We start from the raw sequence: 25960 nt of genomic DNA on the forward strand, positions 1-25960 counted from the left end.
CGGTACTTCCTACTGCCAGAAGGGGACGATGAGCCAACAAACTCCCTACCCACACCTAAGAGCCCTACAGCAACTGAATACCCCGCATCGACAGAACACCAGCAACGTCAAAATGCCCCTTGCGGGGGGGGCCACGGTACTTTTGTGCGATCATGGTTTTGGGTTTACTGGTTTACATCCTGGTTTACCCAATCACCATGGCTGACTTCCTTGATATCTACCTTGATAGGACCGATTGTAATGATTGTACTGGCACTGGTCTTCGGACCCTGTATATTAAATAAGCTTGTGTCATTTATTAAGAGCCGGCTAGAAATGGTTAACATTATGTTAGTAGAACGCCAGCAAATGCTTTGATATCGTGTTTGGTTAATGTTACCTCAAGTTATTTTACTTAAATTTAACTATCTGGACAAATCCAAACCCCTGGGAGACCTTTTTGGACATTGTCACCCCCTCTTACCACGTAAACTGGCCCCCTACGTGGTAACAGGCATGCACTTTTAAAAGTTGGAACGCCCGAACCTCATGCTGAGTGAAGGGAACAAAAACTCATCACAGTCAGGTCAACGTTGCCTGCGCGGGGACGCCCGCTAGGGTCGAGTCTGTCACCTCACACAGCAGTGATGCCTCTCGGAGATAGTTTATCGATGGTCTTCCCAGGGCCCATAAATTCGATCTGGAATACACCACCTCAAAGAGATCTTGTTTTCAGCTATACTTGTTCTCAACATTCCCTTTAGTTACCCCCGATCTCACCTCGTTGTTCCAATATACCTCTTGATTACCTTTTGCTTAATGTGCTTTATGTTTTCTACTCGAGTTTGTGATATATAGGATAAAATTATTTTACGGTAAAAAGTGAAAATAAGGTTCTTTTAGTATGTTTTCTATCCAATAGTATGACATATATTCTTTAAACTTGTTACATTTTAGTCGATATAATTATGCATAGGGAGGGGGGAAATGTGGGTAGCCAGGGTCTGGCGGCCGGAAGATATCGCGCTGTACGGAAAGATAGGGCCCCTCTCCTGATAGCCAATAGCGTTTAGTTTATGATGTAAGCAGACGGAGGTGACGTCACGTATCTCGGGTATATAATGCCATGTCACGTGCCAATAAACGCCATTTGCCGTCCACCACATTGGTGTCTGCGAGCTAATGGCCCAGTCGGCCAGGGGTGGGCCGTTGCACCGTTCCTGAACCAGGTCGCCACGCCCTCTAGAGGCAAGAGTCAGAGACCATGGGAAAGAAGAACTACAGCAGGCAATTAGGAGTGACCCGTCCCTGACTGGTACTTGGAAGATGTTGGAACTGGCAAGGAATAAGGATGTCGGAACTGGATAGAGGATGTTGATGAGAAAAATCAGATAGACCTTTCGCCCAAAGTCGTGAATGTAACCGCAAGGCAGACACAGATGTGCTTAGCTAATTGCTTGGAAGCATACAAATATCATGCAACCCTTGTAATAAACGATCCAGCTTGTACTGGGCTCCACGCCTCCCATCCTCACACCTTAGAGCTCATCCACCTTCAACCCCAGCCATGGGCAGGGACACCTTCCACTAGAGCAGGTTGCTGCAAGGCCCTCTGTGCAACCTGGCTTTGAACACGACCAGCCATGGGGCACACACAGCTTCTCTGGGCACCCTGTGCTGTAGCGTACCAAAGATGAACTCCAGTTCTGGTGAAATCTGAAGACATTTATTTTGCATCTCACATCTCTTTTATAGTCTACTAAGTGCTAAGCAGTAACTTTGCACTCTGTTACTTCCTTATCATCCCGATTCAGGGAAACTACTAAGGGTTACAAATATTTACATTGTTTGGCCTGTTTCTGACATACACACCTTTACTGCTTTACCTTGCAACCCGCCTGCTTTGTTTTGCTAACTGATCTTGGAACTTCATTGTTCTCTTGACTCTTCCCAAGGCTTAAGCCTCACCAGGGCAAAAGCACCTGGTGTTTTCTTTACTGTTCCCAAGCCCAAAGCTGGACCAGGGTGATAACACCTGGATCCATTTGATTAACTATTTCTATCCCGTCACCCACCCTGTGCCAGTGTCCCACCACCCTCGCAGGGAAGAACTTCGAAGATCTCACCTCGGTCTCCCCTCTCTGTCAGGTTAAAGCCCTTCCCCTTGTCCCATCCCCACAGGCCCATGTTCACCACACCAGAAATGAGGCCTGATCCCAGGATCATCCCTTGGCAGCTGCAGCGCTCCGCTGCCGGCTCAGCCAGCACAACTCGCACACCGACTCCAAAGCAGCCACTCTGGGGAAGTCACTTGAGGTGTTCTTGGCAACTCCTAAAGCACCCCAAGATCGCCATCGCCACCCACCTCGTTCCATGCTCCTGTGTCCACAGGTGTCATCGACTCCGAGACACCAAGACAAGAACCACCAGAGGAGCTGCTCTTGCCTCCTCCACCGGTAGCTTGTGTTCCCTGGGGCAGCTGTAGTCTCCCGGTACCTACACTGAAGGGTTCCGTGGGGTTCTGTGGCCTCGCATACCCGAACACGGGGAGTTGCAGAATCAGCCACGACTGTGGTCCTCAGTCACCATGGTCATTGTGAATGCATGAGCTCTGGTTTGGTATATGGGGTGCTCTGGAGGTGCTGCAGGCATTCTCTGGGATTTTCTAGGGGTATCCCCAGCATGCTCTGGGAGCGCACAGAGACACAGGGGCTTGGAGCAAGCTGCTCCAGTGGAAGCTGTCCCTGCCCATGGCAAGGGTTGGAGCTGGATGAGCTTTAAGGTCCCTTCCAGCCCAGCCCAGTCTGGGATTCCATGATTCTCTGCTGTGCCAATGTCGGTCACTCTCCAGTTCTCGTAGGTGGCCGTGACGCCCTGTTCCATTGCCCAGGTTGAGCTGTGACCCCTCGCATGCTCCACCTCTGGACCAAAGGCACTGAGGAAGAGCAGCCTGAGAGGGACCTCCCCGAGCCGGCTGGGCAGAGGCTGGTCCCCTAAAGTGACTCCCGGAGCACCCCTGGGTGCCCAGTGCCATGGGCACAATGCTGCCGCCATCACAAAGCCGTGGTGGTCGCTGCGGAGACGCCCATTGTGACGGGGCCCCCACGCTGAGCGTGGGCTATTGAAGGAGCCAGAGCCCTGCAGGAACCAGTGCAGAGGAGAGCCCTCCCTCGGGAGGCTGCATCTCCCGTGCCTGCCCTGCGCATCCAGGTACGGGTTCTTTGACTTTGCAATCCTGTTGCAGTGTTGCCTTGAAACCCATGGTGGGTGCGTGCTGTAAAGGGAGGAGAAGCTGTCAGGAGATGTGCTGGTGCCATCCCAGCTGTAGGAGCAGGGGCTGGGTGAGGAGGAGGCGCTGGGCTTGTTCCTGTGCTTGGAGCTGAGCTCTGCCTGCAGAGGTGCTGGGGGCGAAGCAGGAGCCTTGTGTGTGCAGGAGCTGCTGGTGTCAGAGGTGCTGAGAAGGTGTCAGGGCAGGAGCAGCCCCTGGGCAGTGCAGCTGCTGGTGCTGTCACTGGGAGCTCAGCACAAGGGGACCTGCCTGGCTCTGGCAAGGCCCGCGCAAGCCCCCCGGGCATTGCGGAAGGCGGCAGGGCCCTGGCAGGTTCCAGTGATCCCTGTGCCAGGCATTGCAGAAGTCACAGAAATTCCTAAAATGAAAAGTAAGAAAAAAAGCAAAAACCCTCAAAATAACTTTTATCAGTTGCTCTTTGCAATCTTCCTGCACTCGGAATCCTCCAATGTGCTGTGCAATCTGCAAGGCTTGACAAAACCCAAAGGATTTAATGAGCCCCATGGTGTATTTGGGCTGAGTCCATGAACCTCAGGTGCTGAGAGCAGACTGAGGAAACCTCTCAAGAAGTCCAAGTCAGAAACAAAGCCCCAAGTCCCTTCAGCATTAATGGGCCCCACTGAGGGCTGTTACTGACAAAGCCTCCCCAAGGACTCCTTAAAGCAAGTAACTGCAGGCTGTGACTACTGGGAGACAAAGGCAAAATGCAGGTGTCTGGTGGTGAGAAAACCCTTGGTTTGTTTGATGAAGCAGAAAGGCCAAGCCCTGACCACAGCCCTTGGAGAAGTAGAGCCTGAAATCCTGAGAATGAAAGTTCTCCTCAAAGGCCTTGATGAAAGAGGCAACTGCCATAGCCCAGGGCACAGAGACCTTTTGCTCTTTTGGGCCTTTCAGCATTGCCAGAATCCTCACTCACCTCTGCTGCAGGCTGTCCTTCCCTGGCCCATGCCTGCACCTCTTTCCCTTCAGGCTGCTGACACCCATCTTGCTTTCCCACCTGGCTCTCACCTGGCATTTCTGTACCTTCAGTCACATCTCTGCACCCATCCCTGTCTGCTCCTTGACACACAAAGCCATGGGCTGAGCCAGACTCCCTCTGGGTGACCTCTTGCACCACAACTCCACCTTTTGAGAGATATTTCTCTTTCCTCACTTTGAGTCTGAACCTTCCAAGCTGCACTTTGCAGAGGTTTCCTTCTCTTCCTGCTAGCAAGAAAACCTCCATCATCTCTGAAGCCACATTTCAAGTAGTTGTAGGCTGCTGCTATAGTGTCAATTCAGCAGGTGGAGTGAATATCCCTCAGCAAGGCCATCTAAAGGAGGCTTCTAGAGGAATGGGTGGTGCCATCAGGATAGAGAACTAAGCACCATGGGAGAGCAGTGGGAAAAGGGAATGGTTTGGATTGAGAACTTCCTGGCAAGAGCCAGAAGCAAAGGTGGTGTCCTTGGGTGCAAGGTACCCCATGCTGTGGGGACAGGGCACCTCATCTGGGACAGCTTCCTGCCTGTAGCACCCTCTCTGCTGTGCACACCCCTCTCTGCCCACACTCACAAGTGTCTCACAGAAGCTTTGCACTTCCCCTGCAGCAGTGACCCCTCACTGCAGGAGGTTCCTGCATTCTCCAGGCTCAGGGATGGATCCTGCATTCCAGGCAAGTTTGGGCAATGCAGGAGAGGCAGACAGGAAGGTCAGCTCATGGGGCATGAGGAGCAGTGTTCAGGCACCCCCAGCAGTGGGCATTCCCCATGTGCCACGCTGAGGCATGTTCCCATGAGGGAAACTTCTCAGACAGCCTCTGGTTTGTCCAGGCTCTGCAGCCACACTCCAGGAACACCTCCTCCTCCTCCACCTACAGACATCAACTGCTCTCCATTGCTGGGCTCCGTCCTGCTTGTAAGGATTGGTTAAAGCCCTGAACCATCACCTTGCTTCTTGCTGACTTCCCTCCACCGTCCCTCACCTCCCTGCACACTGCTCATTGCCACCAGTAACTCCCTGAAGAGTTCAGAAGCTCTCCAGGCTTTCCTCAGGGGGTGACCATGTTTCTCCATTGACCATTGATGGATCCATGGAGTGCCAGGTGTGAGGTTCCTGCAGAGGCAGAGCTGCCCCTGGGCAGAGCCCTGCTGCCGGGAGGGGTGTGCAGGGCAGAGCTGAGCACACAGCCCATGGGATGGGCTCTGGGAGCACTGAGAGGGAGCAGAGCTGGGCCCAGAGCAGCAGCTCCTGGCAGGGACAGCTCCAGGCAGCAGAGACATGGGCAGGGAGTGGGGGGAAAGTGCAGCCCAGGCCTGGGGAGGCTGCGTTCAGGCAGCTCTCTTGGTGTCTGGCACTGGAGGTGGCTGCTGGCCATGCTCTGCTGGGCACAGTCCTTTGCTTCTCCCCATGAGAGCTCCGTGATCTGCCCTTTGAAACCGTGCTGCCCTGCTCTCAGCACAGGACAGGTGTTTGTGGGGGTTCTTCAGATCAATTTGTGTGTGAAGGCATCTTACAGGCACTGCAAGTGAAAGCAGAGGGCAAATGGGAAAGGACTGATGGACACTGCAGCTCTCCTGGCTCTGCACTAAGTTATAAAGAGCTGAGAACTTCTCCCTGTTTCAATACTCTTCAGGTTTTCAGTCATACAGAGAATGGTTTATAACACACCCCCAAAAAAAGAAAACTCATCAGTGTTAAGCCAGTAAATAAATAACACAGTCAAAGTGACTCTAAGGCCATGCTGAGCCTCTCTTGTGCAGACCAGACTCACCTGAGTCATGAGTACATGCAGAGAACTTTACGATCAAGTTGGATTTCATCTGACATCCCTTGTGAACATCAGAGCTGGACAAAGCACTGCTTCACACATAAGATGACTCCAAACCAACCTGGCCTTGAACACTGCCGGGAATGGGGCAGCCACAGATCCTCTGGGCACCCTGTGCCAGTGTCCCACCACCCTCAAATAGAAAAAAGTCCTCCGAATGTCCAAGCTAAATCTCCCTTTTTTCAGCTTAAATCCATTCCCCCTCCTCCTGTCACTGCACACCCTTCTACAAAGCCCCTCTCCAGATTTCTCGTAGGCCCTGCTTAGCTATGGGCAGATCCTGAGATGTCTCCCTGGAGCCTTCTCTTCTCCAGGCTGAACACCCCCATCTCTCTCAGCCTGTCTTCATGGGAGACGTGCTCCAGCCCTTAGAGCACAGCAGTTAATGGCTGGACTCGATGTTCTCAAGGGTCTTTTCAAATGAAAGGATTCTGGGATTTCCTCTGACATCCCCTGTGAACGTCAGAGCTGGGCAAAGCACAGCTTCAGAGCAAACCTGACTGCCATCCAACCTGGCCTTGAACACGGCCAGCCATGGGGCAGCCACAGCTTCTCTGGGCTCCCTCTGTGAGCACCTCAGCACCCTCACAGGGAAAAACTTCCTCCAAATGTCCAAGCTAAATCTGCCTTTTTTCAGCTAAAGCCATTCCCCCTTGTCCTGTCACTGCACACCCTTGTAGAAAGCCCCTATCAGATTTCTTGTAGGCCCTGACTAAGTTTGGGCAGATTGCTAAGATGTCTCCCTGGAGCCTTCTCTTCTCCAGGCTCGGCACCCTCAGCTCTCTCAGCTGTCACGATTGGAGATGTGCTCCAGCCCTTGGAGCATCTTTGTGACCCTTCATAAGCCCATTATTGTAAGATCATAAGAGATCAGAGGTTGGAAGGGACCCCAGGAGGTCTCAAGTCCAACCTGTCAGGAACAGGGTCAGGGAAAGTGGTTCAAGTCTTGCTTCAGTCTGAGTTGGAAATCCCCAAGGCCAGAGACTGCACAGCCTCTCTGGGTGACCTGATGCAACACTTGCCTGAGCCTATGGGAACAAGGTTTCCTTATGTCCTGGCTGAACGTCTCCTCTGCCACTATCCCCCATTGCCTTTTGTCCTCCCACCAGGCACCATGGTGAGGATCCTGGCTCTGTATTCTCCATGTCCTCCTTGCTGGTACAGGCAGCCAGTCCCCAACAGCCTTCCCTTCCCAAGATCTCAGGTCCCCATCAGCCTTCCCTTCTCCAGGATGGACAAGCCCAGCTCCCCCAGCCTCTCCCCACAGGCACCGTGCTCCAGTCCCTGCCTGTCCTCAGGGCCCGTTTTTAAACCCACTCCTGCTTGCCAATAGCGTTCCTGAACTGGGGATCTGAAACCTGGATGGAGTATTCCAGAGCATCCCTTCCCTTGTTCTCCTGCCGTGCTCCTGGTCATACAGCCCGCCATGCTGCTGTCCTCCCTTGCTGCCAGGGCACACGCTGCCTCCTGTCCAGCTCCTGCCCACCCAGCCCTTTCCCATGGGCTGCTCCCAGCCAGGCAGCCCCAGCCTGGGCCATTGCAGGGGAGTCCCCTGCAGGGACCCCTGTGTCCCCTGCTCTCCTGCCCAGGACACCCTGAGAGCTCTGCAGCCCCCCCATGCCATCCCATCTCCCCACACCAGCACAACAGCCCCGGCCCTTGGGCTCCTCAAGAGCTCTTCCTGCTCCAGGCACAGAGCAGCCATCCCAGAGCTGGAGCAGCCAGAAAGCTGATTTCATTCCCCTTCATTCCTGCCATGGGAGGACATAGCACAGAGAAGAAGTTGCTGCAGGATCATTTATTTCCCTTGAATACAATGAGAGACCTTCACTGACACGAAGTCTGTGGGTCACACAACACGAGCGGCTACTTAAGCAGGAGGAGATGAAAATTGACATTTCTATGAACACAACATCATCAAAAATTGAAACAGGAAAACAACTGTAAAGCAGGAAAGACAGACTTGGCCTGTCAGGACCTACAATGGAAGCCTTTTGGAGAGGACAGCAGGCAGTGTATGGCTGCTGAAACACATCCAGTCAGCAGCTTCCTCACAGCATCCTTGAGCTCCTGGTTCCTCAGGCTGTAGATGAGGGGGTTCACTGCTGGAGGCACCACCGAGTACAGCACTGACAGCACCAGATCCAGGGATGGGGAGGAGATGGAGGGGGGCTTCAAATAGGTAAAGGTACCAGTGCTGACAAAGAGGGAGACCACAGCCAGGTGAGGGAGGCACGTGGAAAAGGCTTTGTGGCGTCCCTGCTCAGAGGGGATCCTCAGCACGGCCCTGAAGATCTGCACATAGGACCCCACAATGAACACAAAACAGCCAAGTACTAGAAAGCAACTTAGCACAACAAGTCCAACTTCCCTGAGGTAGGAATGTGAGCAGGAGAGCTTGAGGATCTGGGGGATTTCACAGAAGAACTGCTCCACAGCATTGCCTCGGCAGAGGGGCAGTGAAAATGTATTGGCTGTGTGCAGCAGAGCAGTGAGAAACCCAGCGCCCCAGGCAGCTGCTGCCATGTGGACACAAGCTCTGCTGCCCAGGAGGCTCCCGTAGTGCAGGGGCTTGCAGATGGCAACGTAGCGGTCATAGGACATGAGAGTGAGGAGAGAAAACTCTGCTGACATGAAAAAGAGAAAGAAAAAGATCTGTGCAGCACAACCTGTGTAGGAGATGGCCCTGGTGTCCCACAGGGAATTGGCCATGGATTTGGGGACAGTGGTGGAGATGCAGGCCAGGTCCAGCAGGGAGAGGTTGAGGAGGAAGAAGTACATGGGGGTGTGGAGGTGCTGGTCGCAGGCTGTGCTGGTGATGATGAGGCCGTTGCCCAGGAGCGCAGCCAGGAAGATGCCCAGGAAGAGCCAGAAGTGCCAGAGCTGCAGCTCCCGCCTGGCTGCGAATGGCAGGAGGAGGAAGTGGGTGATGGAGCTGCCGTTGGACATCTGCTGCCTCTGGGCATGGGGCACTCTCACAGGAGGAAAAGGCAGTGACAGGTTAGGACAGGAGGGATGTCAGATACAGAAGTTCAATTTACACACTCACAACTGTGAACACTTCCAGGCTACAGAAGAGAGGCTCAGTGTGAGTTGGTTGTGATTGTCTGTGAGGTTGTTTGGTTTGTTTGTTTTCCCGGTGTCACAGCTGACAAGTGACATTTTAGGGATAAATTTGCTAAGAAGTATTTTGAAAGCAACTGTGAAGAGTCTGAGCATGGGACAGAAAAAAGGGCACAGCTGTCTGTGGGTTTGTGCCTACTCAAGGTTGCTGCAGAGTCCATCAGTCTGGTTCTCAGCTGCCCTGCACTTTCTAGAGGGACAGTCAGCTCCTTGCCCAGCAGAGCATGGCCAGCAGCCACCTCCAGTGCCAGGCACCAAGAGAGCTGCCTGAACGCACCCTCCCCAGGCCTGGGCTGCACTTTCCCCCCACTCCCTGCCCATGTCTCTGCTGCCTGGAGCTGTCCCTGCCAGGAGCTGCTGCTCTGGGCCCAGCTCTGCTCCCTCTCAGTGCTCCCAGAGCCCATCCCATGGGCTGTGTGCTCAGCTCTGCCCTGCACACCCCTCCCGGCAGCAGGGCTCTGCCCAGGGGCAGCTCTGCCTCTGCAGGGGCTCAGCAGCAGCTCACACAAGTCCTGACAAGACTCTCGGTGCCTTCTCCAAAGCAGAGAAGGAAATTCCCAGCTCCCACTGCCCAACCTGCCCACCAAGAGTGGAAAACATCAGAGCTCAGGATCCTTCCCTATCAGGCAATCTCTGCCTCAGTGTCTTTCAGAAGGACCCTCTGCAAACGTGCTCAGAGAGATGAGATCCACATCTCTCTGAGCAGCCCTGACCCACACAGCACCCTCTCCAGTGCACAAGAACACTTCTACTGCCCTGCCAGGGGTTGTTGCTTACCTCCAGCGCCTCTCCCCCAGCGCCGTGGGGAGCTCCCAGGCAGGCTGAGTGCTGACCCTGGCAGGCAGCAGAGTCCCTGCCCCTGCACACAGCCCCTGGGCTGCAGGCACCCTGCTCCCAAGGACAGCGCTGGGCACCCCTGCCTGCACACCCACATTCACAGCCTGCAGCCAGCCCCGGGACAAGGGACCTGCCTTGTCCTGTCCCTCGCATGGTGCAGAGGGAAGCCCTGCTCTGCAGCACATCCTGCTCCTTATCTGCACAGAGAAACCAAGAGAGTCCTCCTGACAGATCCCATGGACTGTCCGAGGCAGCAGCTTGAGCAGATCCCTCCAGGAACTGCAGCTGCATTGCCCTGCACCCAGAGCCTTACCATGCACAGGGCTGGGAAGGTTTCTCCTGCAGGGAGCTCTCAGCATCCTCCACTGCCAAGTGCCTTTAAGCTCTCTGAGGCTCGCAGGTCTCCCCTGGGTGCCTGCAGGCAGTGCCCCAGCCCTGCTCCTGGCCAGAGCTGTCTCTCTGCAGCGCTGCCCGCTTGCCAGCATCTCTCTGTGTCCCAGGAGCCCGGCCCAGGTCATCAGGAGAGACCCAGCCCAAGGTGGCTCTGCCTCTGTCCTGCTGGGCTCCCTCCAGGGCTCCCTGGGGCTCCAGGGGAACCCCATGCGAAACAGCCTGAAGCAAGCCCTGATGTTCCCTCCCTCAGCTGGCAGACACACTGCCTGCCTGCAGTGTCATTGCTCTGCTGAGAGACAGAGATTGGTCTGAACAATGAGATTTTGTAGGATCATGGAACCATTTATTTTGGAAAGGACACTTTAGAACATTGAGTCCACCATTAACCAAACACTGGCAAGTCAACACATGAACCATGTCCATTAGAGCATATCTTTTAAATACCTCCAAGGATGGTGACACAACCACTTCTGCAGGCAGCGTATTTCTTGTCCCATCACCAGACAGGACAGGCAGGCCAGGACAGGCTGGGATCTCCTTTACCCCGGCTGAAGGAAGGGATTCAGCCCGGTCAGCTGACCCATCTCATCCTGGGATTGCAGCCCTGGGGCTGGAAGGGGATTCAGCTCCATCCCATAAACACCAGAAACCCACAGGAGCTCTCACTTCCTCAGAAGGTGAAAATGTACCATTATGTAGATGATGTCTTAATCAGAGATTCCCCCACAAAGGCAGGGGAAGCAGGAACAGCAGTGTGGGAAGCACTACAGGATGTCAAAGTTCCACCTGAGCAATGTCAGAAACCAAGTAGAAACCAGCACATCAACGCTCCCACCCAACTTGGTGTTGGCCGCAAATTTACACATCCCAGTATGGAGCAGTGTGGACCAGTTTGCACCAGTACAGACCGACATAGGCCACTATGGCCCCAGATACTGCTGGGGTTTCAATATCCCAGTGCTCCCAGTCCCTGCTGCAGGTCTTCCCACTTGCAGCTGTGCTCAACTCCCAATCCCTTCCAGTGCTCCCACTACCTGCTGCAGGTGCTCCCAGTCCTTCCCAGTCCCTCCCAGTGCTCCCAGTCCCTGCCACAGGTGCTCCTGCTCATCCCCCACCAGACCTCCTTGGTCTTTTTCAGAAGGACACCCCAAATTAGGCAACCCCCACTCTGGGGCTGGCCCTGCCGACTGCCTGATAGCAGAGAGGGGGGGAGTTGGGGTGCCCCATGGGGTGTGGTTTGGGGGCAACAAGGAGCAATTTGGGGCTGGGTGGCTTTTGGGGGGGGAGCAGCTTTCTAGGGGCACCCCCAGTTGGGGGTGGGGGTGTTTGGTGGGGCCCCTCCAGGATTTTCGGTCCTCGGGTTCATTTGGCAGGGCCCATGGTGATGGTGGGGTGCAGTTCACTTTGGAGGTGCTACAGGCCCCCCATTTGGGGGTCCTGCCTGCTTGTCTGTTGCTTCAAGGAGATTTGGGGTCCTCCAGGATTTTGGGGGGCACCACGATTGCTTTGGCTGCCTCCAGGGCCCTTTATTGGGGTGCCACTCTTGGAGGGTCCAAGCCCCCTGACACCCTGAATTCACTACTGAACCCAAAGCAATGTTGGGGTCCCCCCAGTGGATTTGAGGCCCCACAGCATTTGGGGGGACCCCAGGGCAGGTGCTGGGGGGACCCCACTTTTCAGACCACCCCTTTGTCAGGGGCCTTCTGGCAGCTGCACTGAGCCAGGGTGGATTTGGAGCTGCAGGGTTTGGGTTTGGGGGATTTGGGGCTCCCTGCTGGGATTTTGAGGTGCAGGGGGGGGCTGGGTCCTGGGGTGCCGGGTTCTAGGGTCCCACCTGGCTGCAGGTGCTTGTGCAGAGCCAAGAGCCTCTTGAGGTGCTTCTTGTGCTGCTCCTTCAGGTCCCGGCGCTGCTGCCCCTGCAGCGGCTTCACTCGGCCTCGTGCTGCTGGATGCGCAGGGCAGGCACGGGAGATGCAGCCTCCCGAGGGAGGGCTCTCCTCTGCACTGGTTCCTGCAGGGCTCTGGCTCCTTCAATAGCCCACGCTCAGCGTGGGGGCCCCGTCACAATGGGCGTCTCCACAGCGACCACCACGGCTTTGTGATGGCGGCAGCATCGTGCCCATGGCACTGGGCACTCTGAAGGCTTCCTGAAGGGTTCCGTGGGGTTCCGTGGCCTCGCACACCTCAATACGGAGAGTTCCAGAATCAGCCACCCCTGTGGTCCCCATGTCCCCAAGGTCATTGTGATGCATGAACCCTGACTGGGTCCATGGGGTGCTCTGGATTTGCTCCAGGCACTCTCTGGGAATCTCTAGGGGCATCCCTGAGTTGCTCTGGGCGTCCTGAGGATGCTCTGGGGGTGCTTTAGGTGTCACCGCAGACCAAATCCCTCCCAAATCTGGCAAACCTGGGGTTTATTGGTTTTTTTACTCCAACCTTGCCATGAGCAGGGAGCACTTTCTCCATCCTGACCCTTATTCAATAGAATTTCTCTCCCTCTCATCCAATCTCTATTAAATCTGTGGTAAATCCAGGAAAAGCTGCCTCTCTGCTTGCCTTGAACTACGAAAGACCCGCTGCCGAATGATTGTCGTTCTGGGCAGCCTGTGACCGTGTCCCACCACGCTCACAGGGAAGAACTTCCTCCTAAGGTCTCATCTTATTCACCCCCCTCTGTCTACTTAAAGCCGTTCCCACTTGTCTGATCACTACACGCCCTTGTAAAGAATCCCCCTCCAGCTTTCTTGCAGGCATCAAACGTGGTCACGTCCCTTGCGCTGCCCTTCCCTCCCCTGCCCACATCCCTCCATCCCGCAGGGGGGCAGAGAGACCCCGCAGCCGCTCCAGGGGGAAAATGGGGGGAGTCACCCGGGAGGCCCAGATCCCTCCTCGGGGCAGGCTGGGTATTGGTCGGTGAGTGGTGAGCAGTTGTATTCTCCCCCCTTGTTCTTCCCCTCACCATTATTGTTACTGGCGGTAGCAGCAGTGGGTTTCAGTTATCCCTTAGTTACTGGACTGCTCTTATCTCAACCCATGGCAGTTACATTCTTTCCATTCTCCTCCCCTTCCCTCTGGAGCCTGGGGGGGGGGGAGTGGGGATGGAGGTCAGAGGGAGGTGGGGGGAGAGGAAGGAGAGTGAGCGAGCGGCTGCGTGGTTCTCAGTTACCGGCTGGGCTAAACCATGACACTCCCCAGACCCACAAATACCCCCCAAGTGACCCCCATCGAGCCACATCTGCCTGCCAAGTGACCCCCCAGAGACCCCCAGACACACAACTGCCCCCCAGGTGACCCCAAATTGACTCCCCAGACCAACCACTGCGACCCAAGTGACCCTGAAGTGACCCTCCAGACCCACAACTATCTCCAAAGTGACCCCCAAGGGACCACCCATACCTACAACTGCCCCCAAATTGACCCCCACGTGACCCCCATCGAGCCACAGCTGTCCCCCAAGTGACCCCAAATTGACTCCCCAGACCCACAACTGCCTCACAAGTGACCCCCAAGTGACCACCCAGACCCACAACTGCCCCACAAGTTACCCTAAGTGACCACCCAGACACAGAACTGCTCCCCAAGTGGCCCCAAATTGACCCCCCAGTGACCCACAACTGCCCCACAAGTTACCCCAAATTGACTCCCCAGACCCACAACTGCCCCACAAGTTACCCCAAGTGAGCACCCAGACCCACAAGTGCCCCGCATGTGACCCTCCAGACCCACAAATGCCCCCCCAAGTGACTCCAAATTGACTCCATAGACCAAAAACTGCCCCTCAAGTGACCCCCCAGTGACTTCCAGAACCACAACTGCCCCCAAGTGACCCTAAAGATATCCCCATAGAGCCAAAAACTGCCCCCCAAGTGACCCCAAATTGACTCCCCAGACCCACATCTCCCGCCAAGTGACCACCCAGGCAAACAACTGCCCCCCCAAGTGACTCCCCAGACTCAAAACTGCCTCCCAAGTGACACCCTAGACCCACAACTGCCCCCTAAGTGACCCCTGAGTAAACCCGCAGACCCACAACTGTCATTCAAGTGACCCCCAGGTGTCCACCCAGACGCACACAAACCCAAGTGACCCCCAAGTGGCACGTCAGACCTACAGCTCCACCTCCAGTGACCTCCCAGTCACCCCCAAACCCACTCCTGCCGCCCAAATGACTCCCCAGACCTGCAACTGCCCAGCCAGTCACCCCCCCGACCCACAACTGCCCCTCAAGTGACCCCCAAGTGACCCCCAGACCCACAACTGCCCCCCTGGTTGGGGGTCAGAGAATCCTGGCATCCCGGAGGCACGGATGGGTTGGGGGGAGCAAACTTTCCCGGTTGGTTCCATTTCAGCCTGAGCAGCGCCAGCAGGAACATCCAAAAAGCTTTTTGCTGCTCTTGTCCTGAGCCCTGCTCTGCGGGGCTGTCAGAGCCATGGCAGTGCAGCGCTGAGCTTCCTCTGCTGCCCCCTGCCGGCAGGCTGTGCACAAGGGCAGTGCCCATCAGCTCTCGTGGCTCTGCAGCAGCAGCAGCGGTGCTTTGGCTCTGCGCTCCGGTGAGCACAGGGTTTACGCAGCTTGTCTGAACCGGAGCCCGTTGTGAACAGGAAGAGACCATTCGGGAGGAAAAAGGGGGTTAAACAGTGCCCGCATTGCCTTCTTCTCTGTGAGGCCATGTTCTGCTCCTGCAATCCAGTCAGGCCGTGGTTGTGCTGATGACCTTCACCAAGGCATGGGCTGCCTGATTTTTGTCTGGTGCTCATCCTTTTCCTCTTGCCTTTTAAAATAACAGCAGCAGGGTTTGTTTTCTTTCCCAATCTCTTCTGTTTTCAAGGCAGTTGATTCTTTTAGCGCACCTGAAGGGTTTGGCTCAGAATAAGCAGCCATCCTTGCACACCTCCTGATAGCGTATCAACAGTATTCAGTGAATCCTGTCAAGCACAGTGAAGTCTGTCACAGCTGCTGTACTGCCATGTGGGGATTGTGGTTTGGTTGGTAGGAGATGGATTTGAAAGCAGGAAAAGGACAGAAAACATTCATGTTGTTTACTGCTGAGCACGTTGCTGCTGTGACTCCCAAACCATCGGTTTCAAATGCTCCCTTGCACAACTGTTGTTGAACTTTCCCTGTGCTAAGAAAGCAAGTTGTTGGGACTTCTTCCTTTTTAAAAGAAATGAAGAATGGTGCAGAACTTCCACGTGAACTGTTTGACCTGAATATGGATCTGGTTCCAGTGCTGTTATCCAGGAGATAAGAAACAGCTTCTTTTGTTCGACTGTAATTTTTACAAGAGGTGAACCGGTTCAGAATTGTGTTTCCTTCATAATTTTTTGGCCAGCAAAAAGTTAGATTTCTGCTTTCCTTTATGGTTGTTTTTGAATGGTATCCCTTAAGGCATAGCAGTGCTCAGTAGCTGTGCAGTAGTGCACCCAAACCCTGCAGCTCCAAATCCGCCCTGGCTCAGTGCAGTGGCCAGGAGCCCCCTGACAAAGGGGTGGTCTGAAAAGTGGGGTCCCCCCAGCACGTGCCCTGGGGTCCCCCCAAATGCTGTGGGACCTAAAATCTTCTGGGGGACCCCAACGTTGCTTTGGGTTCAGTAGTGAATTTAGGGGATCAGAGGGGATTGACCCTCCAAAAGTGGTACCCCAGTACAGGGGCACCCCAAAATCATGCTGCCCTCCCAGAGGGCACTGGAGGCACCCAAAGCAATCATGGTGCCCCCCAAAATCCTGAGGTAACCCCATATTTCCTTGAAGCAACAGACAAGCAGGCAGGACCCCGAAAAGGGAGCCTGTAGCACCCCTAAAGTGAACCTCACCCCACCATCACCACGGGCCCTGCCAAATGAACCCAGGGACCCAAAATCCTGGAGGAGCCCCACCAAACACCCCCACCCCCAACTGGAGGTGTCCCAAAAAAGCTGCTCCCCCCACCAAAGCTACGCAGCCCCAAATTGCTCCTCGTTGCCCCCAGATCACACCCTATGGGGCACCCCAACTCCCCCCAGTATCAGGTAGAAGGAGGGGGCAGCCCCAGAGTGGGGGGTGCCTAATTTGGGGTTGTCCTGCAAAAAGACCAATGAAGTCTGGTGAGGGATGGGCAGGAGCACCTGTGGCAGGGACTGGGAGCACTGGGATATTGAAACCCCAGCAGTATCTGGGGCCATAGTGACCTATATTGGTCTGTACTGATGCAAACTGAACCACACTGCTCCATACCGGGATGTGTAGATTTGTGGATGGGAGTGGGTGGGAGCGTTGATCTCCTGGTTTCTACTTGGTTTCTGACATTGCTCAGGTGGAACTTTGACATCAGGTAGTGCTTCCCACACTGCTGTTGCTGCTTTCGCTGCTTCTGTGGGGGCATTTCCTCTGATTAAGACATCATCAGGTCTGCAGTAGTCCATACTGCTCCATACTGGGTTGTGTAAACTTGCAGATGACACCAAATCGGGTGGGAGCGTTGATCTGCTGGAGGGTAGGAAGCTCTGCAGAGGGATCTGGACAGGCTGCATCCATGGGCTGTGGCCAATGGAATGAGGTTCCAGAAGGCAAAGTGCTGGCTCCTGCACTTGGGCCACAACAACCCCCTGCAACGCTCCAGGCTTGGGGAAGAGCGGCTGGAAACTGCTCATGGGAAAGGAGCTGGGGGTGCTGATTGATGGAGCTGAACAGGAGCAGCTTGTGCCCAGGCAGCCAGGAAGCCACCAGCATCCTGGCCTGGATCAGCACCAGTGTGGCAGCAGGGCCAGGGCAGTGGTTGTGCCCTGCACTGGGCACTGGGGAGGCTGCACCTCAAATCAGCTCTGGGCCCCTGACTAACAAGAGAGACATTGAGGTGCTGGAGCGGGGCCAGAGAAGGGCACCGGAGCTGGTGCAGGGCCTGGAGCACAGTGTGATGGGGAACGGCAGAGGGACCTGGGGGGTTCAGTGTGGAGAAGAGAAGGCTCAGGGGGGACCTGATCGCTCCCTACAAGTGCCTGAGAGGAGGATGGAGCCAGGAGGGGCTGGGCTCTGCTCCCAAGGAACAAGGGATGGGACAAGAGGAACCGGCCTCAAGCTGCACGAGGGCAGGTTTAGATGGAGCTGAGGAACAATTCCTTCCCCAGAGGGTGCTCAGGCATTGGAACAGGCTGCCCAGAGCAGGGCTGCAGGCACCGTCCCTGCAAGTGTTCACACCCCATGGAGACGAGGCCTCAGTGCCATGGGTTAGTGGTGGCCTCGGCAGTGCTGGGGTAAGGGTTGAACTGGAAGAGCTTAAAGGTCTTTTCCAACCAGGATGATTCTATGATTCTGTGATCCCTTTTGCTGAGGCACCGGTGAACCAGGTATTTTCTGTTGGTGCTCCCTCAGTGAAGGGAGGTGCTGCTAAACCTGGTGATGGTTTGAAAGGTTGTTGTAACGCTGATGGCTCTGCGTTTACAGGCATCTGCAGTAGTTTGGAAACTTCAGTCTGTCCTTCAGGTAATTTCACTTCCTCTTTAATCCCCGGTAGGTAGGCATGCTATTTTGTGCCAGTGGGTTTGTGCAGCTCCATCCTGAGGAGCAGTTCCCTTTGGGATACTATCAAGTTGACTGAATGGATTGAATGGAAGATTGTTCTTGATTAGTGTTCTCAGTTTGTTTTACTGCTGGGACTAAAGACAAGAGTCCCTTTTCCCACTCAAAATATGTTGGTTCAGTGTATTTAAAAGAGGCGATTTGAACATTAAAGTTCTTTTTGGTCCATCCGGGCCAGTTTGAATAGGTCACAGGAAAAGCCATGCTTAGCAAAATCCCATTCTACTGTGAGAGGGTGTCTAATAATGGGACAAGAAACAGGCTGCCTGCAGAAGTGGTTGTGTCACCAACCCTGGAGGTATTTAATAGACATGTTCTAAGGGACATGGTTAATGTGTTGACTTGCCAGTGTTTGGTTAATGTTGGACTCAATGATCTTAAGGTTCTTTTCCAGCCTAAATGGTTCCATGATTATACAAAATCTTGTTGTTCAGACCAATCTCTGTCTCTCATCAGAGAAATGACACTGCAGGCAGGCAGTGTGTCTGCCAGCTGAGGGAGGGAACAGCAGGGCTTGCTTCAGGCTGTTTCCCATGGTGTTCCCCTGGAGCACCAGGGAGCCCTGGATGGTGCCCAGCCGGGCAGAGGCAGAGCCACCTTGGGCTGGGCCTCTCCTGATGAGCTGGGCCTGGCTCCTGGGATGCAGAGAGATGCTCTCCCGTAGGGTCCTGACCATTGCAGAGCCTTCCCTTGGGGTTGGCGCTCTGCACTCAGAGTCCTTTGCTTCTGCTTCCAAGGGCTGTGTCCTACTCTGTCTATCACAGCTGCACCCTGGGATGCGAGGGAGAAGTTCTGCCCTTTGCAACAGCAGAGGTCCCTGCCTGGCACCAGAGTCCAGTTGTTCTTTATCTCATTCTTTCTCCTTTTATTCTCTCAAGTTATCTTTGTGTGCAGAAATACTTCGGGCATCACAAGGACCAGTGCAGGGCAGCTGGGAACAAGAGTGATGGAATCTGCAGCTCTCCAGACTATGCACTAATCCATGGGCTGCTGAGCCCTTTCATCTCTCCTGTCCTAATACTGACCACGTGTTCAGTTACAAAAATTAGGATTTCTACACCTCAAATAGCATTTGTCAGCTGAGAAAATCCTGCAAAAATCCTGATAAAGTCACGCTGAGGCTCTGCTCTGCAGCCACAATCTTCATAGTTGTGAGTGCAGACACTGAAACTCTCTTACATCTAACAGCCCTGGTGGGTATCGGAGCTTTCGCAGAGCGGCTTCATGAAACCCCTGCAGTGGTACAGAGCTGAGTCCTTGGAGCCACATTGCTTCTGCCAGCACACTCAGCCATCAGCACCAGGAAAGGGAGAAAGCATTTGAACTTGAGGGGATGGTGGAAGGCAGCCTGGGAAGAATACAGGGATGTTGTCTGAGAAGCTATGGACCAGGTTAGGAAAGCTAAGGCCCAGTTAGAATTAAACTTGGCTAGGAATGTGAAAGAGAACAGGAAGGGATTCTATAGGTACATTGCAAATAAAAGATAGGCTAGGGACAACGTAGGCCCCCTCCAGAAACTATCAAGAGAACTGGCTACCCTGGATTTGGAGAAGGCTGAGGTTCTTAATGACTTCTTTGCCTCCATCTTCACTGGCAAAGGCTCTGACCACATCACCCAAGTCTTGGAAGGCAGAAGCAGGGACTGTGAGAATGAAGACCTTGGGCCCACTGAAGAAGAGGATCTGGTTCAAGACCATCTGAACAACCTGAATGTGCACAGGTCCATGGGACCTGATGAAATCCATCTATGGGTCCTGAAGGAGCTGGTAAATGAAGTTGCTAAGACACTGTCCATCATATTTGAAAGATCACGGCAGTCAGGTGAAGCTCCCGATGACTGGGAAAAGGGAAATATAACCCCCATTTTCAAGAAGGGGAAAATGGATGATCAGGGGAATTACAGAGCAGTCAGTCTCACCTCTGTGCCTGGCAAAATCTTGGAGCAGATTCTCCTGGAAGGCATGCTAAGGCACATGAAAAACAAGGAGGTGCTTGGTGGCAGCCAGAATGGCTTCACTAAGGGGAAATCCAGCCTGACCGATGTGGTGGCCTTCTATGATGGAGCTATGGAACTGATGGACAGGGGTAGAGCAGTTGATGTCATCTACCTGGACTTGTGCAAAGCGTTCGAAACTGTCTGACACGACATTCTTGTCTCTAAATTGGAGAGACATCAATTGGATGGGTGGACCACTCGGTGGATAAAGAACTGGCTGGATGGCCGTACGCAAAGAGTTTTGGTCAATGGCTCGATGTCCGGCTGGAGACCGGTAACGAGTGGTGTCCCTCAGGGATCGGTGTTGGGACCGGTCTTGTTCAACATCTTTGTCGCTGACATGGACAGTGGGATTGAGTACGCCCTCAGCAAGTTTGCCGATGACACCAAGCTGTGTGGTTCGGTTGATACGCCGGAGGGAAGGGATGCCATCCAGAGGGACCTTGACACGCTTCTGAGGTGGGCTGATGCCAACCTTACGAAGTTTAACCATGCCAAGTGCAAGGTCCTACACCTGGGTCGCAGCAATCCCAGGCACTGCTACAGGTTGGGCAGAGCAGAGATCCAGAGCAGCCCTGCAGGGAAGGACTTGGGGGTGTTGGTCAAAGAGAAAATGAACATGAGCCGGCTTCAGCTTGAGCTTGCAGCCCAGAAAGCCAAGCATATCCTGGGCTGCATCAAGAGGAGTGTGACCAGCAGGTCGAAGGAGGTGATCCTGCCCCTCTGCTCTGCTCTCCTGAGACCTCACCTGGAGCATTGTGTGCAGTTCTGGTGTCCTCAACATGAAAAGGACATGGAACTGTTGGAACAAGTCCAGAGGAGGGTCACGAGGATGATCAGGGGACTGGAGCACCTCCCGTGTGAAGAGAGGCTGAGAAAGTTGGGGCTGTTCAGCCTGGAGAAGAGAAGGCTGCGTGGAGACCTCACAGCAGCCTTTCAGTATCTGAAGGTGGACTATAAGGATGGTGGGGAAGGACTCTTCATTAGGGACTGTAGTGATAAGACAAGGGGCAATGGGTTAAAACTTAAACAGAGTTAAAGTGCTTCCACCAGCAAGCACCCAACATTGCAGAACACGGCAGGGCCCTGGCAGTCTGCACCAACCCTGCAGAATCTCCTCAAGCATTCTAGATGAAGGCAGAGGCCTCAGCAGGCTCTGGCAAGGCTGCGGAATAACAGCGGCCATTCCAGAATGCGCAGGTGCTCTGCAACTGTGCTGAAGCCCTCAGGAGCCTGACCGCCATTCAGAAAGGTGGCAAAAGCCCTGGAGGACCTTGGAAGCCCTCCAGGTATTCCAGGCTCAGGGATCCTTATCAGACTTGCTCATGCTCCTTCACCATCAGAGCCGCTTCCCATGGAAACTCCTGGAATGGTCCCCAAGTGAGTCCAGAGCCTGTTCTCTGCTGCTGGCCTTCCTCATGCCCTTTAGCATCTGAGTCCCCACTATTGCATGCTCATGACAGCCAAGGCTGACACTGATGATCACATCCTGACCAGCTTTTCCAGGGCAGCATCACCCTTGTTGGCCTGCCCTGCACCTGTGTTAACCGGTTGTGCCATGACCCTCCACACTGTTGCACCCAGTTGCTTTGCATGGCCAGGGACTGCCAGGGCAATTACCTGCAAGGTACCTGCTCATTAGCCTGGAGGCTTCCTCAGGTGCTGACAAAATTCCTTTTCTGTTTCCCCTCCCTGAGCAAGTAGTTTGTAACTGGGAGCACAATGTCCCTCTTATCCACTCCTCTGATCCTCAGTCACAAAAGCCAACCCAACCTGTTCCCTGTCACACAGAGGACCTCCAGAAATCCAAGTTTCCCCTTCATGCAGGGGGCATCCACCCTCCTCATCCTTCTTGTCTCCATGCTACATCTCTTGGGGTTCCAGCCGTCAAAGGGACATGAGACTACCTGTACAATTCTCTGCTTACAGAGCTAGATCTAGGGAACAGCATTTTAAATGATGCCTCACAGAGTCCAGTGCATTTTTTCCTGGGACAGCAACAGACCAGCAGGTTCTGGTGAAAAACATTCTCTCAGCACCTTGGATGCTGCCCCTTTGGTCTCATGGACAGTTTAGGGTGTAGTCTGCAAAGACCCTAACCCCTGACTTGATCCCCATCCAGTGCCGGTTGTTCCCCTTTCCCATCCAGGGTCCTTTCTCAAAGCACACAGTCCTGAGAGATCTTGCTGGTGGTAACTGAGGCAAAGAGGAGATAGGCTATCTGAGATCTACCTGCATGTACTCTTGCTTTATTTAGTGGTGGTCCTGTGTTACCTTGTTTCTTCTTTAACTGTTCCTGAAGTAGGAGCATCTCATCCTGGTGCTCTTCAATTCCTCTTTGAGCTTGTCTGGGATTTGCTATGACCCATCGCTGTGCATAAAGGATGCTGTCTCTGAAAGCCAGAGGTAGCCAAGCACACAGTTAAAATGCTTGGGCTGTTCCTTAGCTGAATCATCAAGGGAGTGAGTAAAGACCCTGCAGTGATGTACTTTGTGTTCACTCAATGCCTGCAGCTAAAGGGTGGCAGAAAGGACAGACCTGGCATCACTGATAGCAACTGATGCCTGATGCCTCTGAGCGCTTACAAGAATATTCCCAACGCTATTGTCTTGTCTCTATATCAGCCTGCACGTATCTTTGGCCTGTCTCTATAACTTGCATGTAACTTTGACCAGCCCTGTAATGCCAAAAGTCACCAGAGATTTGCACCCAGACACCTCACTCCTGGCCCCCATCAATGTTAATGCTGAGACAAAGAGCTCCCTCATGTAGGTGCCTTTTCAAGGAAGACCTGACCAGAGGCAGGAGGAATCCTACCTCCTGTGGGTTTGTGGTGTTCATGGGAGGGAGCTGAGTCCCCTTCCAGTCCCAGGCCTACAGACTGAGGAGGAGATGCCTCAGCTAACCAGGGGGAATCCACTCCATCAGCAAGGGTAAAGGAGATCTCAGCCTGTCTTTGTCTGGCTGTCCTAATGATGGGACAAGAAACAGGCTGCCCACAGAAGTGGTTGTGTCACCATTCCTGGAGGCCTTTAAAAGACATGGAGATGTGGCACTTGTTGACATGGGTCAGTGGTGGACATAACAGTGTTTGGTTAATAGCTGGAGTTGATCTTACGGGTCTTTTTGAATCTAAATGATTCTGTAATTGTGAGAAACTTTGTTTACACCAAACTCCATCTCTCATCAGAGCAATGACACTGCAGGCAGGCAGTGTGTCTGCCAGCTGAGGGAGGGAACAGCAGTGCTTGCTTCAGGCTGTTAACCATGGGGTTCCTCTAGAGCTCCAGGGAGCCATGGAGGGAGCCCAGTGGGACAGAGGCAGAGCCACCTTGGGCTGGGCCTCTCCTGATGAGCTGGGACCAAGGGGAGACCTGCGAGCCTCAGAGAGCTTAAAGGCACTTGGCAGTGGAGGATGCTGAGAGCTCCCTGCAGGAGAAACCTTCCCAGCCCTGTGCATGGTAAGGCTCTGGGTGCAGGGCAATGCAGCCACAGTTCCTGGAGGGATCTGCTCAAGCTGCTGCCTCAGACAGTCCATGGGATCTGTCAGGAGGACTCTCTTGGTTTCTCTGTGCAGATAAGGAGCAGGATGTGCTGCAGAGCAGGGCTTCCCTCTGCACCATGCGAGGGACAGGACAAGGCAGGTCCCTTGTCCCGGGGCTGGCTGCAGGCTGTGAATGTGGGTGTGCAGGCAGGGGTGCCCAGCGCTGTCCTTGCGAGCAGGGTGCCTGCAGCCCAGGGGCTGTGTGCAGGGGCAGGGACTCTGCTGCCTGCCAGGGTCAGCACTCAGCCTGCACGGGAGCTCCCCACGGCGCTGGGGGAGAGGCGCTGGAGGTAAGCAACAACCCCTGGCAGGGCAGTAGAAGTGTTCTTGTGCACTGGAGAGGGTGCTGTGTGGGTCAGGGCTGCTCACAGCTCCACATCTCTCTGAGCACGTTTGCAGAGGGTCCTTCTGAAAGACACTGAGGCAGCGATTGCCTGATAGGGAAGGATCCTGAGCTCTGATGTTTTCCACTCTTGGTGGGCAGGTTGGGCAGTGGGAGCTGGGAATTTCCTTCTCTGCTTTGGAGAAGGCACCGAGAGTCTTGTCAGGACTTGTGTGAGCTGCTGCTGAGCCCCTGCAGAGGCAGAGCTGCCCCTGGGCAGAGCCCTGCTGCCGGGAGGGGTGTGCAGGGCAGAGCTGAGCACACAGCCCATGGGATGGGCTCTGGGAGCACTGAGAGGGAGCAGAGCTGGGCCCAGAGCAGCAGCTCCTGGCAGGGACAGCCCCAGGCAGCAGAGACATGGGCAGGGAGTGGGGGGAAAGTGCAGCCCAGGCCTGGGGAGGGTGCGTTCAGGCAGCTCTCTTGGTGCCTGGCACTGGAGGTGGCTGCTGGCCATGCTCTGCTGGGCAAGGAGCTGACTGTCCCTCTAGAAAGTGCAGGGCAGCTGAGAACCAGACTGATGGACTCTGCAGCAATTTGAGTAGGCACGAACCCACAGACAGCTGAGCCCTTTTGTCTGCCCAGTGCTGAGACTCTTCACAGTTGCCTTCAAAAACTTACTTAGGAATTTTGTCCCTAAAATGTCACTTGTCAGCTGTGACACTGGGAAAACAAACAAACCAACCAACCTCAGAGACAATCATGACCAAGTCACGCTGAGCCTCTCCTATGCAGACCGAAAGTGTTCAGAGTCGTGAGTGTGTAAATTGAACTTCTGTATCTGACATCCCTCCTGTCCTAACCTGTCACTGCCTTTTTCTCCTGTGACAGTGCCCCATGCCCAGAGGCAGCAGATGTCCAACGGCAGCTCCATCACCCACTTCCTCCTCCTGCCATTCCCAGCCAGGCGGGAGCTGCAGCTCTGGCACTTCTGGCTCTTCCTGGGCATCTTCCTGGCTGCGCTCCTGGGCAACGGCCTCATCATCACCAGCACAGCCTGCGACCAGCACCTCCACACCCCCATGTACTTCTTCCTCCTCAACCTCTCCCTGCTGGACCTGGCCTGCATCTCCACCACTGTCCCCAAATCCATGGCCAATTCCCTGTGGGACTCCAGGGCCATCTCCTACACAGGTTGTGCTGCACAGCTCTTTTTCTTTCTCTTTTTCATTTCAGCAGAGCTTTTCCTCCTCACCACCATGTCCTATGACCGCTACGTGGCCATCTGCAAGCCCCTGCACTACGGGAGCCTCCTGGGCAGCAGAGCTTGTGTCCACATGGCAGCAGCTGCCTGGGGCGCTGGGTTTCTCAATGCTCTGCTGCACACAGCCAATACATTTTCACTGCCCCTCTGCCGAGGCAATGCTGTGGAGCAGTTCTTCTGTGAAATCCCCCAGATCCTCAAGCTCTCCTGCTCACATTCCTACCTCAGGGAAGTTGGGCTTCTTGTGCTAAGTTTCTGTTTGGGACTTGGCTGTTTTGTGTTCATTGTGGGGTCCTATGTGCAGATCTTCAGGGCCGTGCTGAGGATCCCCTCTGAGCAGGGACGCCACAAAGCCTTTTCCACGTGCCTCCCTCACCTGGCCGTGCTCTCCCTGCTTCTCAGCACTTGCCTACCTGAAGCCCCCCTCCACCTCCACCCCATCCCTGGATCTGGTGGTGTCAGTGCTGTACTCGGTGGTGCCTCCAGCAGTGAACCCCCTCATCTACAGCCTGAGGAACCAGGAGCTCAAGGATGCTGTGAGGAAGCTGGTGACTGGATGTGTTTCAGCAGCCATACACTGCCTGCTTTAACCTGCAAAGGGTGCCAAGTGTAGGTCATGACAGGCCACGTCTGTCTTTGCTGCTTTAGATTTGTTTTCCTGTTTCAATTTTTGGTGATGTTGTCTTCATAGAAATGTCAGTTTTCATCTCCTGCTGCTTAAGTAGCCACCGTCGGATGTGACCCACAGACTTTGTGTCAGTGAGGGTCTGTCATTGTATTTATGGGAAATAAATGATCCTGCAGCAACTTCCTCTCTGTGCTATGTCCTCCCATGGCAGGAATGAAGGGGAATG

General features: G+C 54.4%; 1 protein-coding gene and 1 pseudogene across 2 annotated transcripts; one reads left to right on the top strand and one right to left on the bottom strand.

Moving 5' to 3' along the window:
* Window positions 1-8046: 8046 nt before the first annotated feature.
* Window positions 8047-9024, bottom strand: LOC308228528 (olfactory receptor 14A16-like; the record flags this gene model as incomplete). Its single annotated transcript, XM_080631910.1, has 1 exon — window positions 8047-9024. One exon carries the CDS (start codon window positions 9022-9024, stop codon window positions 8047-8049), a length of 978 nt encoding a protein of 325 aa, XP_080488036.1.
* Window positions 9025-24756: 15732 nt separating this feature from the next.
* Window positions 24757-25696, top strand: LOC308228529 (olfactory receptor 14A16-like; annotated as a pseudogene). The gene has a single exon. The product of its transcript is annotated as an olfactory receptor 14A16-like (transcript).
* Window positions 25697-25960: the final 264 nt, after the last annotated feature.

The sequence above is a fragment of the Psittacula echo genome (assembly GCF_963264785.1).
Source record: "Psittacula echo genome assembly, chromosome: 19".
NCBI lineage: Eukaryota > Metazoa > Chordata > Aves > Psittaciformes > Psittacidae > Psittacula > Psittacula echo.